Source organism: Stegodyphus dumicola, chromosome 3, assembly GCF_044657685.1.
Source record: "Stegodyphus dumicola isolate Sdum_Otavi_A_Nest chromosome 3, ASM4465768v1".
NCBI classification, from domain to species: Eukaryota; Metazoa; Arthropoda; class Arachnida; order Araneae; family Eresidae; genus Stegodyphus; species Stegodyphus dumicola.
Window position 1 is genome coordinate 254,902,378 of NC_140770.1, and position 16,431 is coordinate 254,918,808.

At 30.9% G+C, this 16,431-nt stretch overlaps 1 protein-coding gene across 6 annotated transcripts in view; it reads left to right on the top strand.

Moving 5' to 3' along the window:
- LOC118199512 (uncharacterized) overlaps window positions 1–16,431 on the top strand; it is a 497,225-nt gene that overhangs the window by 424,913 nt on the left and 55,881 nt on the right. For 5 of the 6 annotated variants that reach the window (XM_085814058.1, XM_085814057.1, XM_085814062.1 and 2 more), the window contains 5 exons: window positions 2,041–2,156; window positions 5,831–7,248; window positions 8,933–9,185; window positions 9,306–9,339; window positions 10,881–10,979. In XM_085814058.1, the coding sequence (XP_085670184.1) occupies window positions 2,041–2,156; window positions 5,831–7,248; window positions 8,933–9,185; window positions 9,306–9,339; window positions 10,881–10,979 (1,920 nt within the window). The remainder of the gene's footprint in view (window positions 1–2,040; window positions 2,157–5,830; window positions 7,249–8,932; window positions 9,186–9,305; window positions 9,340–10,880; window positions 10,980–16,431) is intronic. The other variant, XM_085814061.1, reaches the window with a different exon arrangement.

Consider the following 16,431-nt stretch of genomic DNA (forward strand, 5'->3'; position numbering starts at 1 on the left):
AAAATGATAAAAGACTGTTGTTATTTTGTAAATGTGTAGGTATTTTCATGTCATTTAACTTTAATGTACTTTCCTAAGAAACTTATAATATTTTTAAATGCAAGTCAAGAGATTTTGCTGCAAAAATTCAACCAAAATTGAAAAATCTATGTATAAACTGAATTTAAAATTGTTCTATAAGTTTTATTATCAAAAACTGTTGATAACTGATCATTTAACTTGACTAGGCCTATCGACTAAGTGAGTGTCAAATCCTTATCCATTCAAAAATTTAGCATTCAATATTAATAAATCTGATGAATGTGTATTAGGATTAAATAAAAGAAAAGTATTTTTTCAGGTATTTAATTTGATCAAATTATTTGGAACCCCAAATTTTAGTAGCACCGTTTTACTAAAAATTCTTGGTTTAAACATGAAAACATATGGTAAGTTCTCTTTGAGTAAAATTTAGTTAAGGTCTAAATGGCAGAAAGATAATTGTTAAGAGCAGGTTAGATAATAGCTCTTTTGTATGCATTAATTTGTAATTTCCATGCGTTAGAAAATTTAAGCATATCTGAATACAATTTTATTAATCAACACTGCATTTTCCATTTTTGTTCTTATATACTTTTTTTTAAATCTAAGATTGATTATTTTGCATTGAAGTTCAAATTTATATTTTAATTGATTCCTGTGGAACTCAAAGGCATCATTTTATATTAGGGTGTAAGAAAAACTTAATAATAATAATAATAATTTTTTTTTATCTCATTTTTTTCTAAATTTTCATAGCTTCAAAGTTAGCATTTATTTTCTACTAACTTTGTAGCAGTAAAGTAGAAAATATTGTTTATTTTTAAAAAGTGTGCTGTGATTTCCATTGTGGCATGAAACAGTGTTATCGGAAAATTGTAGTGAATCAGTTTTTTAGTGGACTCTTTGCTGAATATGCAAGGCACAATGTCTTTCACATAAGTATTTATAAGTGTCTCTGCAATCGTATAAGCTTCACTATTTTATGCAATGCTGTAATTTGCATCTGTGTTTTCCTTTTGTGTTTAACATTTCAAATTGAGTTTTTTTTTTTTTTTTTCATTACGTTGTCTCTTAATGAGAAATGTATAGTTTTTTCCTGTGTAATCTGGCTACTTCATTTTGAAATGCTTACAAGGTTTAGCTGGATTGAAAGAACAACTGTTAACTAGAATTTAATTATATTCAATACATATTGCTTTAATGGCATTTTTATTGCCAGCATACATAAAGCCCCAATTCAAGCCACTCTTTATAGTTTCGTTTTGGTGTGCTGTTTGATGACACTTGCTTTTAGGATGGAACTGCACTGTTCTTCCTCCATCCCAGATGTATCTTAAGAATAATTTGCTCTTTTTTTCTTTCAAAATTTCTGTTTCTAATCGATAATTCATATTTTTAAAAATTAAATGGAGACAAACAAAGGACAAGAAGAAAAAAAAGATAAAGGTTAAAATAGGTACAATATGCTTGCGTTTCAGTTTCAGAAGATGAAATTTAAAAAAAAAAGTATAAAATGTTCAAAGAAAATGAGCACTTTTAAAATACTAAAATGACACTGAAACATTTCTTTACTTCTGAGCACAGAGATTAATGTTTTCGTTCCATTAATGTTTACGTTCTGCATGCAAATTGTCAACGTAAGCCATTTGATTTTGTGTCAACGTAAGCTATCTGATTTTGTGCTACATTAATAAATTTACTACCCATGCCATTTAAATTACTTTGTTTTATGTGTTTAAATTTCTTGTAAAAGTTGTTTTAAATTCTATCAATACATAAATAAAAGCAAAGTATGTTTCATTGTTTTCTAACCTCAGTTTCATAATTTTGTGCAGAGCACAGTTTGGGAGACATTGGTTTAGAAAATGTGTGCATACAATTTTATGTAAAAATTGCTATATTTATGAATAAATTTGATAAAGAAGAGAAAGTATTTAATAATAATGTCTTAAAAAAGAATTTTTAAGTATGTCATTTTTTTTTATTCCTCTTTTAGCTGTAATTAATTTAATTTTACAGAATTAATGGACAGACCATCTGTATGGCCATCATTCAGTTCTTCCTCTGGTAACCTACCAATTCAGCAGCTTGTTACACAGCAGCAGCACACACAGTTTGAACAAGTCATTCCTCAGGTATATATTTTATCCAGATGTTTTGTTGTTACTGTTTGTGAATTACTGTTAAGTTTTCAGTATGTTAAGGAAGATTTGTATGTCTTGCATTGAAAAGAACTTCATCATCTACAAAATTTGTATTACTTGCAAAAAGTTAAAAAAATATATAAATATTATTATTATTATTATTTACTATTAATTTCATTCTGATACCTTGTCAAGCAGTTAATTAAACTTCAGGTTTGTTGAAAGCTGAAAACAAAAAAGTGAGAGTTTTTAATGATTACATCCTGATCATATTTGACATAAATGTGCATTTAAACCAGTATTTAAATTATGAAGTTTCTTATATGCATTTTAAAGTTTTGAGCACTCAGATTTGAAGAATGTTATAAAAAATTATCAAGCTAACCTTAAAAGCATATATATTAGTAATTTCTCATTTTTATTTCATCTTCAAGATCAAATGTGCTTGAGAAATATATTTAGTTTTCCCAAATGCACGGTGCCTGTGTGTGCTAATTTTTTTGGAAATGTCTAGATACGTATTGTACTGTTATATCATTACTCCGAGTGTCAATTCCTGAATACAGTTTGTTCCAGGCAGACTGTTCGTAAACTGAAATTATTTTCTGGATAGGTTTTATGTAAAATACATTTAATCTTTTCCTGGAACATAGATGATTGCATAATTAGACTTACAGCAACTTTACAACTGTACTGTATTACAACAGTACTTTATGAATAGGTTTGTAACACAAAGTGAATAGAAGTTTGGAAATTATTAAATCTAAACACTGCCCCTCCAAAAAATATCTGTATAAAATTATTAGTAAAATATTTGAAAATTCAATTTATTTTTATAGTACTTTTATGGCAGTTGATGACATAAATGGAAAAATGGAGAGAAAGGAAAAGGATATTCTAGTTTGGATGGGAAGTCCCGTCATCAAGTAACTATTTTTTGGAGGATTTTTTGCTTTTTTTGTCTCATAGTGGAACTCAGCTCTGCTTAGAACTTGCTCAGACTCTCAGGCCATATCATGGTGATACTGTTCCATGAAACTTTACATCTTGACCCCATTTTGCATAAATTTCTCAGGAACTAGGATCATCTTGTTTTCTTTCCATTTTTTTCACAAACTTTTATTTGTTACTGCTTCTGAAGTTGATTGTTCCATACTGAGCTCATTTTTGAAATTTTCCAGAAACTCTCTCACATGTCATTGTTTACTACCAAGCCCATGGTTTTGCTTAAATATGTAATAAGTTATTAAAAAAGTCCTTAAAGTCTCACCTTAATCACAATCTCTCCATAATTTCCTCTAGGCAGAAATCATGGTCTTATAAGTCACTTGATACCATACTTTGCCAGTTTAGAATTATGCAATGAAATATAGTTCAGGAATGTTGTTAGAAGTCTCTGGGTGTTCAGTCTGTGTCAGAGGTTAATACAAACCACCTTTGAAAGTCTCTGTTGGTGGCTTGCATATTTATAACTCTATACATTGTTCATCATTTGCAATATTTTTTGTTCTTGGGATAAGCGACATACAGGATTTGAGGTTCCCCTATATTTAATAACCCCTTTTTTTATTTTACTTTGTGAACAGCTGCAGACATGCCTTGCTTCTGAATATTATATGAGTAGTAAATATTGTTTCTATGTGAAATGTTTATATTTTTGTTTTAAAGTTAATATTTTATATTAAGTATTTTAAAATGATTTCATTTTTTCTGATGAAGAGCTCTTAAGCAACTTTTTGCTTTTGGGGATGTGAATTCTTTTAATAAACGGTTCTGAATCCGGCAACTTATCAAAATTTTGGCAATTTTAAGATCAGTTTCTGAAGAAAATTTTTTATTTTGAGATCTGAGAATTTTTCAACACTTTTTTTAAAGCATTGTAACATGGATAAATTTCATTAAAATAGTGGTAAAATATTGAAATTATGTTTAAAAAATAACATTAAAATGAAACATCTTTAATTTTCGCTGTCATATTATAAAGTACCATTTTGGTGGCCACTTATTATACAATATTTTGAATCTTCAAAATAAACAAGGTATAATGCTCTAAAGCACAATTAATGAAACAATTTTAGCAAAAGCTAAAGAGCTATGTAAATAATTTAAAATGTCTTTTTAAATTTTTTTCAGATTAAGAGTTTTTCCCATGTAATTGTTTCAGAATTCTCAGAATATTCAGTTTTCTCTGTGAAATTAATTTTACGCTTTTTCCCTCTGATATTTTTTCTCAAAATATTTCTGCCTTTTTACTGTTACAGAATTTTACTTTAGGATTTTAGACATTGCAGCTTGGGAAGTTTAGAAGGATTTGAAGGCAAAATTTATGGACCCATGTCTCCATGCTATTAACATGTAACGAATGTATTTTGCAGAAAATTTGTGATGTATTTCTTACTTTTTGGAGAAGGTCTGGAAGAGAGGGGGAAAAAAAAAAAAAAAAAAAAAAAAATATTTGAATGTTTTACTTCTAATACTAGAATCTTTTTCTTAACACATTTATCTTCCCTATATTTTCTCTACTTTTCACTAGACACAGGCATGGAAAATATCAAAAATGCTTTTATTCTTATCACAAGGACAGGCGTTATAGAAAGAAATTTTTTTCTTAGTAAAGAAATTGAAAACTGACAATTTAAATGATTCGTATATGTCTGAATGCATCATACACGAGGCTGGCACTAGGCATTTTCCCACCTGATGCAATCTCTGTGGATCCTAAATTCTGGCAATGTAAATCTATAATGAGTTAGGGTATCTAATTACTTAATTTAATTATTTATAACTAACTGCTTACCCTTAAAAATTATCATATTAAAGCAAATTATTGCCTTTCATTAATCCTTACTGGGGTCACAAGAGAAAACACAAAAATGTGAAAATTAATGTAAAACTTATTCGTCACATCTGGTGAAACTTAAAATAATACAAAGCAACTGATCACGCCTGGTGCTTTATTGGCTTATTGAAACCTTAATGTATATTAACTGGGTTACAACCTCTGGAACGTGAAGCTACGACACTAACTGCATCAGGTAGAGCCCAACTAGCTTTCAAAACTTGCCAGCCTGGCCTATATCAGGCCTTTCAGGTTTGTTCTGATTGGCAGGTTTCTCTCTAGACAAGCAGCAGCGACAGCCAATCTTTTGTTACGAATCATGCTGATTATGATTTTACATCTCATTTTAACTTATGTTGCTTGGCATAAAATCTACCTACTATTTACTAAACCTTTAGACTGAGCAAGTATCTGGCAAATTCATAAAGTTTTATTTTAGTCTATAACTTATTAATAATTATGTTAATTAAGTTATAATGCATCCTACTTTTATTTTTAAGATGGTATTACAAAAGAAGTTCATGCACAGATAGTATTTTTAATTGAATTTGTTTAGTTCCCATTTGCTCATACGTCCTTAATTTTTTCATTAATGGTCCTTAAAAGTACTTAATTTCCATGTGCAGAAAAGTGTACAAACCCTGTAAATGTAAAATTAGGTTTCATATATAATTTTTTTTTTTTTTTTTTTTTTTTATTTATTCTCTCTGCTAGAGTTAGATTACATTTTCCCTTTTTCTACTATGCATTTCTCAATTAAAAGCACATGGTTTGTAATTTTATAGTGAATATTTCCTAAAATTGCTTATTTTTTTCATTTACATAGGCTGAATCACTTAAAACTGCTGATGTGATGGATAATAATTGCAATATAACTGCATGTGATACAGCCAAAAGTGAAGATAAAGTGGAGGATGTTAGTGGGCAAGTGCCAAGCGTACCTTTGGCAACTGGACAGACGTACGCTTTCACCACTTTTCCCACTCAGTGTGACCCATCTAGTTTTTCATATGTTCTTCAGTCCTCAACAGTCATGCATCTTGCTCATACTCAGACTACTGCTTCTATACAAACTGAATCTGGCAGGCGATCCCAAGGAACATCTCCACTTCACTGTGCAACCCCTTCACCACCACCAAATACCTGCTCAGTCCAGGTTTCTGTTACAGAAGATGAGGAGAGTGACAATGAAAGTGATGATGTTGCTTGTTGTGAAACAACACAAGTTCAAACTTCTTGTCATAGCCAATCTGTTACAACAGCCATACAAGTAGATATGGATTCTCAAACCAATTCTGAAGAAGATGAAGAAGAAGAAAGAAAAATTGAGATTGATAAGACTGAAGAAAATAAAGTTGAAATGTCTGATTCAGCTAATCAAACAGAATCTGTTCCATCTGAGAGTCCAAAATCTGATGTGGAATTGGAAGATGTTGTTTTGCCTCAGGATGAACAAGTTGGGAAAGAAATTTCAGAAAATTTGCCATCTACAGCTGTGTTTGAATCAGCAATTAATTCTGATATTGAAACACCAATTGGGCCAAATATTAGTATTAAAGAAGATATTGTACATTCTGAAGCTGGGTTAGAAATAGTTACTTCTGAAACGGAGCTTGCTCCATCATTGCCCGTAGAAAGTAAACCAGTAATGGATTTCATTGACCACCATGGTCTGAATCTTTTAGTGGATAGTATAGAGGAATTTGCATCAAGAGAGCAAGAAGCACATCACAAGCAAGAAGATGGAAAACAAACAGTTATGGCACCAGCAAGTATTTCATCAGATGTTGCTAAAGAAGTTGTAAATAATGAGCAAATTGTAAAAGCTGAAACAAAAGAATCTGATTGCAGTTTGTCTGTGAAATCATATACTCCATCATATAAGACAATAGACACATCATGTACTGATGGCTTAGGCCTTCTTTGTGCTCTTGCAGAACAGAGGTTTTTTGAGGAAGCTATGAATGTGGATGAAAACAAAGCAAAACAACTGCAGAATAATAGAGATTGTTATTCTTTTGAAGAAGAAATGGACAATAATTCACATTCAAATGTTTCATCAGTTAAAGAACATTTACAGCAGCCAAATTCTAATGATTCATCTCTACATTCTTCAGGGTCATCATCTCCAGATCACGGAGAAGCTACCGAGTTAGAAATGAGACTCCGGCTTGCTGAGCTTCAAAAGAAGTACAGGCAAAAACAGCGTGAACTAGAATTGTTAAAAAATAAGAAAGAAAAAGAGTAAGTTTTATATTTTTTATTCATTTTGTAATGTTAGCACTTTAAATATCATTTCTGTAAATGTTTAGATCATAATGCAGCATTACATTTAGTAGATAACCATTTACAGTAAAATCCCTTGTAACTGGCAGCTAGTTAAGTAGCGATATCAAAATAATGGCACTGTTGAAAGCCTAAATTTTAATCCAAAATTAAGGCCCGTGAGGTGTAGAAAGTTATAAGCTAGCAAAGACTTAAATGCTGAAAATATTCGTGTTATGTTTCTGCTACGCAATGTAACAAGCCTTATGAAACTAGTGATTCAAATAATTATCCAGAATAGAAAGATGAACAACCAATTCCCTTTTATGTGTCCATGTTTGAACATGAAGTAGAGTCTACAATTTTAAGAAAAACTGCACTCTGGAGGACACCATATTTATTTTGTCTCTTTCGTGGAAAGATATAAATTTACTTTACATTGCAGTTGGTATAAATTGTGGCCTATCATGTTTGTAAGTGATGAATCAAGTGACGAAGATACTCTTGGTTTTGAAACAACTCCAGCTTCTGAACAGGCATTTTGGATTTACTTACGTATTCAAAGATTAGTGTGGGTGAAAAGGAAGTGCAGACTTGGATGGATATAGTCACACTATTTCTGTCACACTTTCTTGTGATATCAATTAAATAATCAGACATAATGGAAAATGATAATGGTGAGGAGTAGGAGGATAAAGATGAAAACAACATGCAGAACAAGAAAATTATATGAAAAGAAGCTGAAAAAGAATTGTAGCTTAAGTCCTGAAAATTGTTCAACTATGTCCATATGTGATATTAGGAAGCTTCGTTGTACACACAAGAAATTTTATAACAATGGCAATAATCTAGTAAGCAGACAGATATTCGAACTGATATGCCTTCGTACTAAGAAATTTGTGACTTACATCTGATAATAAATATTTTAGATTTTAAATGTTGTTTAATTTTGTTTTTCTGATATATAAAATTATGTTATTTGTTTTCATTTTAAATAATCACTGTGATTTTTGATATTTCTTTAATTGTGGCTGATAGATAAAGAACACTACCGAAGGACTTTGCATGTTGTAATACCTACAGATGGCATCACAAAACATGATCAAGTTCTAGAAATACATATTCAATTATCCGTAATCAGCACAGCCTTATTGCTGTTCAATAAAAAGGATTTTACTGTATTTTTAAAAACCTTACTTTTGATTTCTTACATTAACTTGGATTTGTGAAAGTCATTATTTCGTTATGTAATCAGGATGCATTTTGTTCTTGTTGCAAAGAAGGATACTTACTCATAAGTTTTCCATAAAGAATAGTTTCAAGGGTAATATTTGTTTGAGCAAACAGTCTATTGTATCATGGAGTATCACTGTTGCTAATTAACTTCCTTGCAGAATAACTGCATAATAGAATGACTTTTGGACTTAATAGAATAACTGCATAATAGAATGACTTTTGGACTTAATAGAATAACTTTATAATAGGACTGCATGACAGAATAACTTTCAATACTGCTAAGAAGCACTGAAATTGCAATTCATGACATTTTTTATCTTTAAAGTTAAAAATTATTGATAATTATTTAATTATTATAATGAATTCTTTAATAATATATAATGATAAATATTTAATTATTATAATATTCTTTTAATTTAATTTGCAGGAATAGTGATGATGATTTAACATATCTTGCTAAGCCATCTAAAACCAGGAAAACCATATCACCAGTCAGAAATGCATCTGCTTCTCATGTAAAATATTCATCTGGATTTAATGAAGATAATATTTATTCCCAAAATTCTGTCTCAAAGCCATGGCAGAAAAAGCAAAGCAAATCTCCTGAAGAAGCTCTAATGAATGAAAATTTAACTTGCAGTTTGAATGTTGTGAAGCAGTGTAATGCAGAAAATGACAAGGTAAAAATAATAATAATAATTGTGTATAGAAAACTTTGTACCATTCTCCCTGTTTTTTCCTTCTTATTTAAAAGGTCCTATTTAAAATTTTCTGTTAATAATTATTTTCTTTTGTTCCAGAAGTGTTTGAAAGAAGATCAAGTAGAAATAACAGGTGTGTAAACAATTTAATACTAAAAGTAACTAAATTTTTTATTGGATTTTTCTAGTCTTTAAGATAAACCATAACTTTTGCAAGGCATTTAAAAAACTGTTATTCATAAAATAATAGAAAATGTGTAATTATTAAGGTGGGTCAAAAATTTATGCTGTATGTAATATGAAAGGTCAAGTGTGTATGGATATTATATAAACTTGCATTATATGGAACTATAAGCCATTCCTTTTTTTTTTTTTTTTTTTTTTTTTTTGTCACCTATCACTTCTGAGCAATTGGATATTGGTATCTGATTTAAAGGCCAAAATGCTCAAGGTCTGATTTTTAATTTTTAAAGAACTTTTTTAGCTATAGTTTGCAGTTCCTCTGAGGCTTCTTCTACATCAAGCACATTTTTTAAAAAACAGTTTTTAACTGATTTTAAGAGTGTAACCACTTGCATGGACTATAATATGCATGGCCTCTAGCAGAACTATCAATTTACTTATTTCCTTCAAGGTGCTTGCATTTTTCATAAGATTCAAATCTGTTCATCATTTTCTAAACACCATTTCTGCAATGACATTTGAAAGCTTTTATAGTACCTTGGTTTAAAGGAGGGAGTTAAAAAGTTTATTTGCAGGAAGCGATACTAATGTTTTTCAGAAGGTATGTATGTGCTGCACAGTTAACTAATTAGTAATGTATTTCACCTACCATTTTTCAGTTCACTGTCCCATTTCAATAGAAAGTCAGTAAAAAAACTACCTCACGTCCATGAGTTCTTTTTTATATGATAAAAGTAAATTCTTCGCTCCTTTCAAACCTTGAGGTTTTCTGCATTTGTCAGTAGCCAGTGTTGTCTTCATAATTGTCAGATTCATTATTGCACATTAATAGCACAGTGACTCATTCCTTCAGTTTCTTAAACCAGTTGATGTTGTATTGTTAAGTATAAATGTGTGTTCTGGTATGGTTCTGTAACACAGTCGCACTAATCTAACATTATAAACTTTGTGTGGCTTGTATTCATTAGCAGCTCTAGTCTTCTATCCAATTACCAGCTGTTGATAATCTGCCTCTTCTTTCTCACCATGCAATTTCAAGTGACCGATATTGGATTTCTCTTTCTCCAGCTTGTGACCCATCTGTTGATTAAGGAATTACTGAAAAATACTCTAGATTTCACTCTCTAGAACATTTCTTAATTTTATAGCTTGAAACCATTCTAGCAAAACAGTTTCAATGTTTCTCGATTTTCTGTCATTTTTGCACTTTTTTGAGACATTTGCATTTTATTAGTTCTTCATTAATTATAATTAATTATTAAATACAGATACATTGCTTTGTGCCATTTAACTTTGAAGTGTCAAGATTTTGGTAATATAGTCTTTATTGCATTCTGATTAGTTAAAAGTTTATTAATTCATATAAAAATGTGTCTATTAGAGACCGACGATAATTTAATTGCCAGTTGATACAAATCAAAGTATTTGCAACAAAATTTCTCTTGCTCATTTTTTTATTATAATAATTTCACATAAAATTATCAACTTTAGATAAAGAAGAAAAGGTACCAAGTGTAAGGACATCTCCCGAGATCAGTACATCTCTTTGTGGAGATTCAAACACTTCAATTCCAAGCTCTGATTTATCAAGTAAGATTCAAAAGTGTATTTTTGAGCTAGCTTTTAATATTTTTTTTACTGAAAAAGTGATAGCTGAAGTTACTCTCTGTCACACAGGATAACTATTTTTTAATGTTAATTAGTTATCTAATCTTTAGCTTTCGTCTTTTTCAGTAAAACAAAAGAGATAAAGAAATCTTTTTAAATTATGAAACTTAGTTCATAATATTTGTAGTTTTAAAAAATGATATATAATAAAATATGACTTATAATTTTAAAACTTATAAACTTAAAATGACTGACTTATAAACTTAAAATGGCTTATAATTTTAAAATGACAGAATAATAATAACAATAGTAATGCTGTTATATTACTTTTCACCTTAATAATTGCTTTATTTTCTGTCTTATAATTATAGCTGTGAATGATGGAAAATAAATTGGGGCTGCTTAGCAATTTGAAATGTTAGTGGAAATAAATAGTAAATTTTTAGACTTCCATGTAAAAAATTAAATTAACCCTTTTGCGACAGGTACCTCAGTCACCAAACCACTCTCTTGAAATGCCACACTAAGAGGGATGCAGTGTATTATTAGGAGGGATAATTTGTGCTGATAAGCCTAAATTTGGAAAACTATTTGCATAAATTAAATTTGTGGTCCAATTGTGTCAATTTTTGGCACATTATGAGAGGAATACTCAGATAGTTGTCATAATTAATTTGAAAACTTTATATTTTCTTTGTCATTTGAAGCAAAAAAACTATTTAGCTAAAGGATACAAAAAATATTTGCTTCAGTGCTAGCCAAACTGTAAGAGAAATGAATGAAACCTCTAAAACAATAGGACATATATCTCCATAATGTCAAAGATAAAAACAAATGTGTTCAGAAGCATGACAACATCCATATGTATTTGTATCAGCTAATGCAGTTAATAGCCAGCTCTGTTTATGTACATTACTCAATCCAGGATTTTTTCTTTGATTCTGAAACAAAATACCAAAAATAAAAAATACTGCAACTGAATGAAGGTCAGCATTCTCCAGTCTCGATAAATTCCATCATAACAGACCTAGGGCTACACCTAGTAGGGAATACTAATTAAATGTTTTGTCTGAAATTCATATGAGTTATACATGTTCTAAAAGTCCATTTAAACAGCATGCATGACACATCAGGCTCTGTAATACAGTTGGTGCCGATGCATATGTGACACACTCATCCTGAAAAGGTTAAGGAATTTTATTTATCTTTTGTGATGATTCTTTAAAGTAAGAGAGAGTTTCAAAATTTCTTGATTAAAATTGCTCAGTGAAAACGCGATGTCACTGAGCAATTTTAATTTGCTTATGAAAGTGAAATGATTTGATAATTGCAAAGAGAATCTTATCTGCAAAAAAAAAAATATAAAGTATTGGCATTCAAATGCTTCATGACTTTGCCATTCTGCAGACTCAAGCATCAGTTTATTTGTATTTTGGGGAATGTTTAAAATTCTAAAAGGATTTTAAACCCACTTGAATCTGTCACTTCTGTAACATTAATGTAATTAGGACACATTTTGTGATTAGGACACATTTAATAAGTGGAATGTTTTAATTAGTTTTGTGTTAAAAAAATGGATGTTCCCATCCATTAGAATAACTAAAAGTTGTCTTATTCTTCATGGGTTAAGGTTCTCAACTGCAAAATGAAAGTAAATGGCAAATGAAATCCAAATTGTTTTCTTGAAAACTTAGATATATAGATATATTAATCCCTTTAAGAAGCAGTCAAAAATTTCTGCATCTCATTGTACCACTTGTTTCGAAATATTTATCACATCTAATAAAAAATGAGGTTATTTTCTTTGGGTGGTTTGTTGTTCATATGATTTGGCTGTTGTTGCTAATTGGCAGTGTGTACATTTAATATATTGCTCAAAAAGGTCTCTAGAAATTTTACATTATTTTGTGACGGGCAAGTATAAGGTTTTTTCTGGCATATAATTAAGGGAATTTGATTTATTATATTTTTTCTATACATTTTAATTCTGGTAAATTTGTTTTCTTATAACAAAATAATTCACAAACAGTCATTTTTATTAAATGATGGAAAAGAGTATAAAAATCGTGATACCAGGCAACAATATTTATGTTAGTGTTAAGCAAGCCATTTTTATATATTATGCAGTTTGTAAAATGGCTTTCAACAAAATTTTCATTAAAGAACCAAGTAGTAAAAAATAGTTACTTCAGCTAGCCATTAATAAAATCTGTTAATTTTCTAGTATATTTATATTTGTTGCATAATTTGTTTCCTTGTGTAGTGTACACTGGCTTCCAGAAGTTAAGCACACAATGAAAATTAGCAATTTTCAAAAGTCTTATTTGATTTTGAGTGGCTAAAAATCGCTGTGTATGCAGATGACAGCATGCAAATATGGCATTTTATAGTCAATCATGATTTACTATCTGAGTATATGTTAACTAAGCAGTAGTTGAAGACACTATTTTGAAGGGTTTTTTTTGGGGGGGGGGAGTCATGTAAATGCTTATACAAAATGTTTATAATTTTTTGTGATACTCTGATATTTATATTTGTGATTTCTGTGGCTTTTCTGTGGCTGAAAGAATACAAATTGTAGATAGTGAGCTCTGGCATGCTGTCAAACGCATTGAAGCAGAACAGTCAATCAAAGATGTTGCTGCTTTCTTTGCCATTAATCATTTGGTAATTTCTCAAATGTGGAAATCATTCTAAATATGTCAAACAGTTGTCTGGAGTCATGTGACTGGTCACCTGAGAGTAACCATCTCTTTTGAAGATCAGTATATTGCTGTAGTATCCAAGAGGAATCAATGAGCAACCTCCACAGCCTATAGTTGCTACGTCACTTACAACAATTTCTGCCATTGCTCTGCACTGAAGGCTTCTTGTAAAGGGTTTGTAGACCGAAGTATGAAGTATTTGTGTTCCACTTAACCACACAGTCCAGAGGGGTAGGATTAAAGTGGTGTTGTCAACATCTTAATTGGACCATCTGAGATTATCACATCGTCCTGTTCATAGATAAGTAATGATTTGGCTTGGAATCATGATAAGTAAGTGTCTGAAGAAAATGAGGCTAACAGAATCAGGCCTAAAATATGAAACACAATGCATTTTGATGTAGCAGCATAATGGTTTGTTGGACTGGACTTCCAATAGAATATAGCACCCAGCTGAACATGTTTAATTCCCTGAGCATTACACAGGATTTGCCCTTTTCCCTGAAATTTTAAACTTTCTCAAAATGTCATGATTAAATGGTATTTTTTTAATTATAATTAAAAAATGACTCTCTCGCTTTTTACCTTGATGCCTTTTCTTCCGGTATACATTCAACACGAAATCGGATACATTAAAAGCTGGCAAACATTTTCATGTGTAAGAAAGCACTCTTCACATGGAATTTTCTGTCCATAATGCTGAGAGGGTTAAAGATAGTATTGGGACAGTGCTGTATTGTGATGAAATCCTGCTATTCCCTTAACCCCTTAACTGCCGCGGGCGTATATACACGCCTTGCTCAGCTGATGCATTAACTGCCCTGGGTGTATATATACGCCCTTCCAAAATACTATCATTTGCTTTGCGCTACTACCCGTAAAATTATTCCCAAAGCTTTGGAATGCAACACCTCAATGACCTTGACAAAGTATGCGAAGGAGGATACTATTTCAGAGAAGTGTGGGGAGAAATTGGATAGAGGGGTGTGTCTAAAGTGGTGAAAGTAATGACTGCACGGTATTGGCTGGTGTTGTTGGAGTAAAACTTTTTTTTTTTTTTTTAATTCTGTGTCCTCCGTTTTCGTTTACTTTTTGTAGTAGGTTCTAGGAATAAAGAAAGATATAACGGATGTTTCAAACCCATTTATCTTTTTTGAATTATTTTTTAATGAACTGCTCGTGGTTCATATTGTTACTGAAACTAACCGTTTTGTAGATGAGTATATGAACCAACACCTTGCAAACGAAAAATCAAGAACAAAATCATGGCATTCAACCAGTTCAAAAGAAATATGTTTTTTTAGGCATACTGATTTCACAACGTACAGTCAAAAATCTTTAATCCGGACTCATCGGGACCTCATCGATTCCAGATTATTGGTTTTTCTGGATTATAGATCATCAGTTTAAATCTGGTAAGATGGCATGCTAGAAATTATAAAATTAAAAATATGAAACCGTAATTTATGAAATAAAGAGCAATTATGATCTAAAGGGTATCAAAATTTACAAAAAAGCTTTATATTTATTTGTTTACTTTATTAAGCATTTTTTTCAACGCGTGCATGCTTAAAGCATACATAACACATAGTCGAAATTAGAAAATTGCAACCAGAAAACTGTTTGATGTGTATTTGTGATATTTATAATGAAGAGGAATTTGATTTAAATCATATCAAAGATGGAGTACATCGAGATGAAATACTACATTTAGTAAGGAATTATAAGCCAAATAAAAACATCTGCCCTGAAGATAAGGATAGTGCTAACAGATCAACTTCCAGTTCATTGCGCACCGTGTCGCCCCCCCCCCCCGGCAGAGCAGCGTAAATTTGATAAACATATTTCGGAATGATTAGAGAATCAAAGGATATGCCTTTATCCATTTTCGCAGCAATTCCACTTTTTGTTTGATGGACATCGAAACATGCTTTCGCTTTGTAGATCCTTTGGTAGCTCCAGAATTGGAAATTCTTTTTGTCATAATCAAAAGTTCAAGCATACTTTTAAAAAATTGCTCTAACAGTCTGCAAAAAATAATAAGCCGGATCCAATTAAAAGATAAAGGAACAACGCAATCTGTAACATTAACTGAAATAGATAATTAGATCATTTTAGCTTAGCTTATACCGTCCATTATACGTGCATACGTAAACGTATTATGCGCATGCGTAAAGGTATTATGTGCAAGCGTTGACGCATGTGCAGAAAGTTTGTAGCTTTGAGGTCCAAATTATAGATCATTCCAGATTATGGATGTCCGGATTAAAAACTTTTGACTGTATAACACTAAAACTTGATATTACACTTTACTGGTCTAAAAATAACTTGATCAAAACTCCATTTTAGGGATCTTTTTTATTATAAAAACATTATTTTTATTATACTTAGATCTTTTTATTATACTTTTACTCAAAACACTAAATTTTGTGCGTTCATTTTTTTTCTTTTATTCTTTATTTTGTGAAAGTAAACAGTTTTTAGAAAATAAAACTTGCACTTATTTTCCCCTAATACATCGCATAACTACGCGCGCCTTTGTGAAAACCATGGCACTGAGAATCTTGTACATTTTCCGCACAGTTAAGGGGTTAATCCCATTGAAAATCTGTGGAATCCCTCACAAGTGCTGCCTCTGCATGTTTTCCTCCTCCAAGCCTGTCTTAAACTGTTAGGAATTGCTCTAATGGAGGAATGGGCATCTGTGATGGTTAGTAATCTCATTGGCG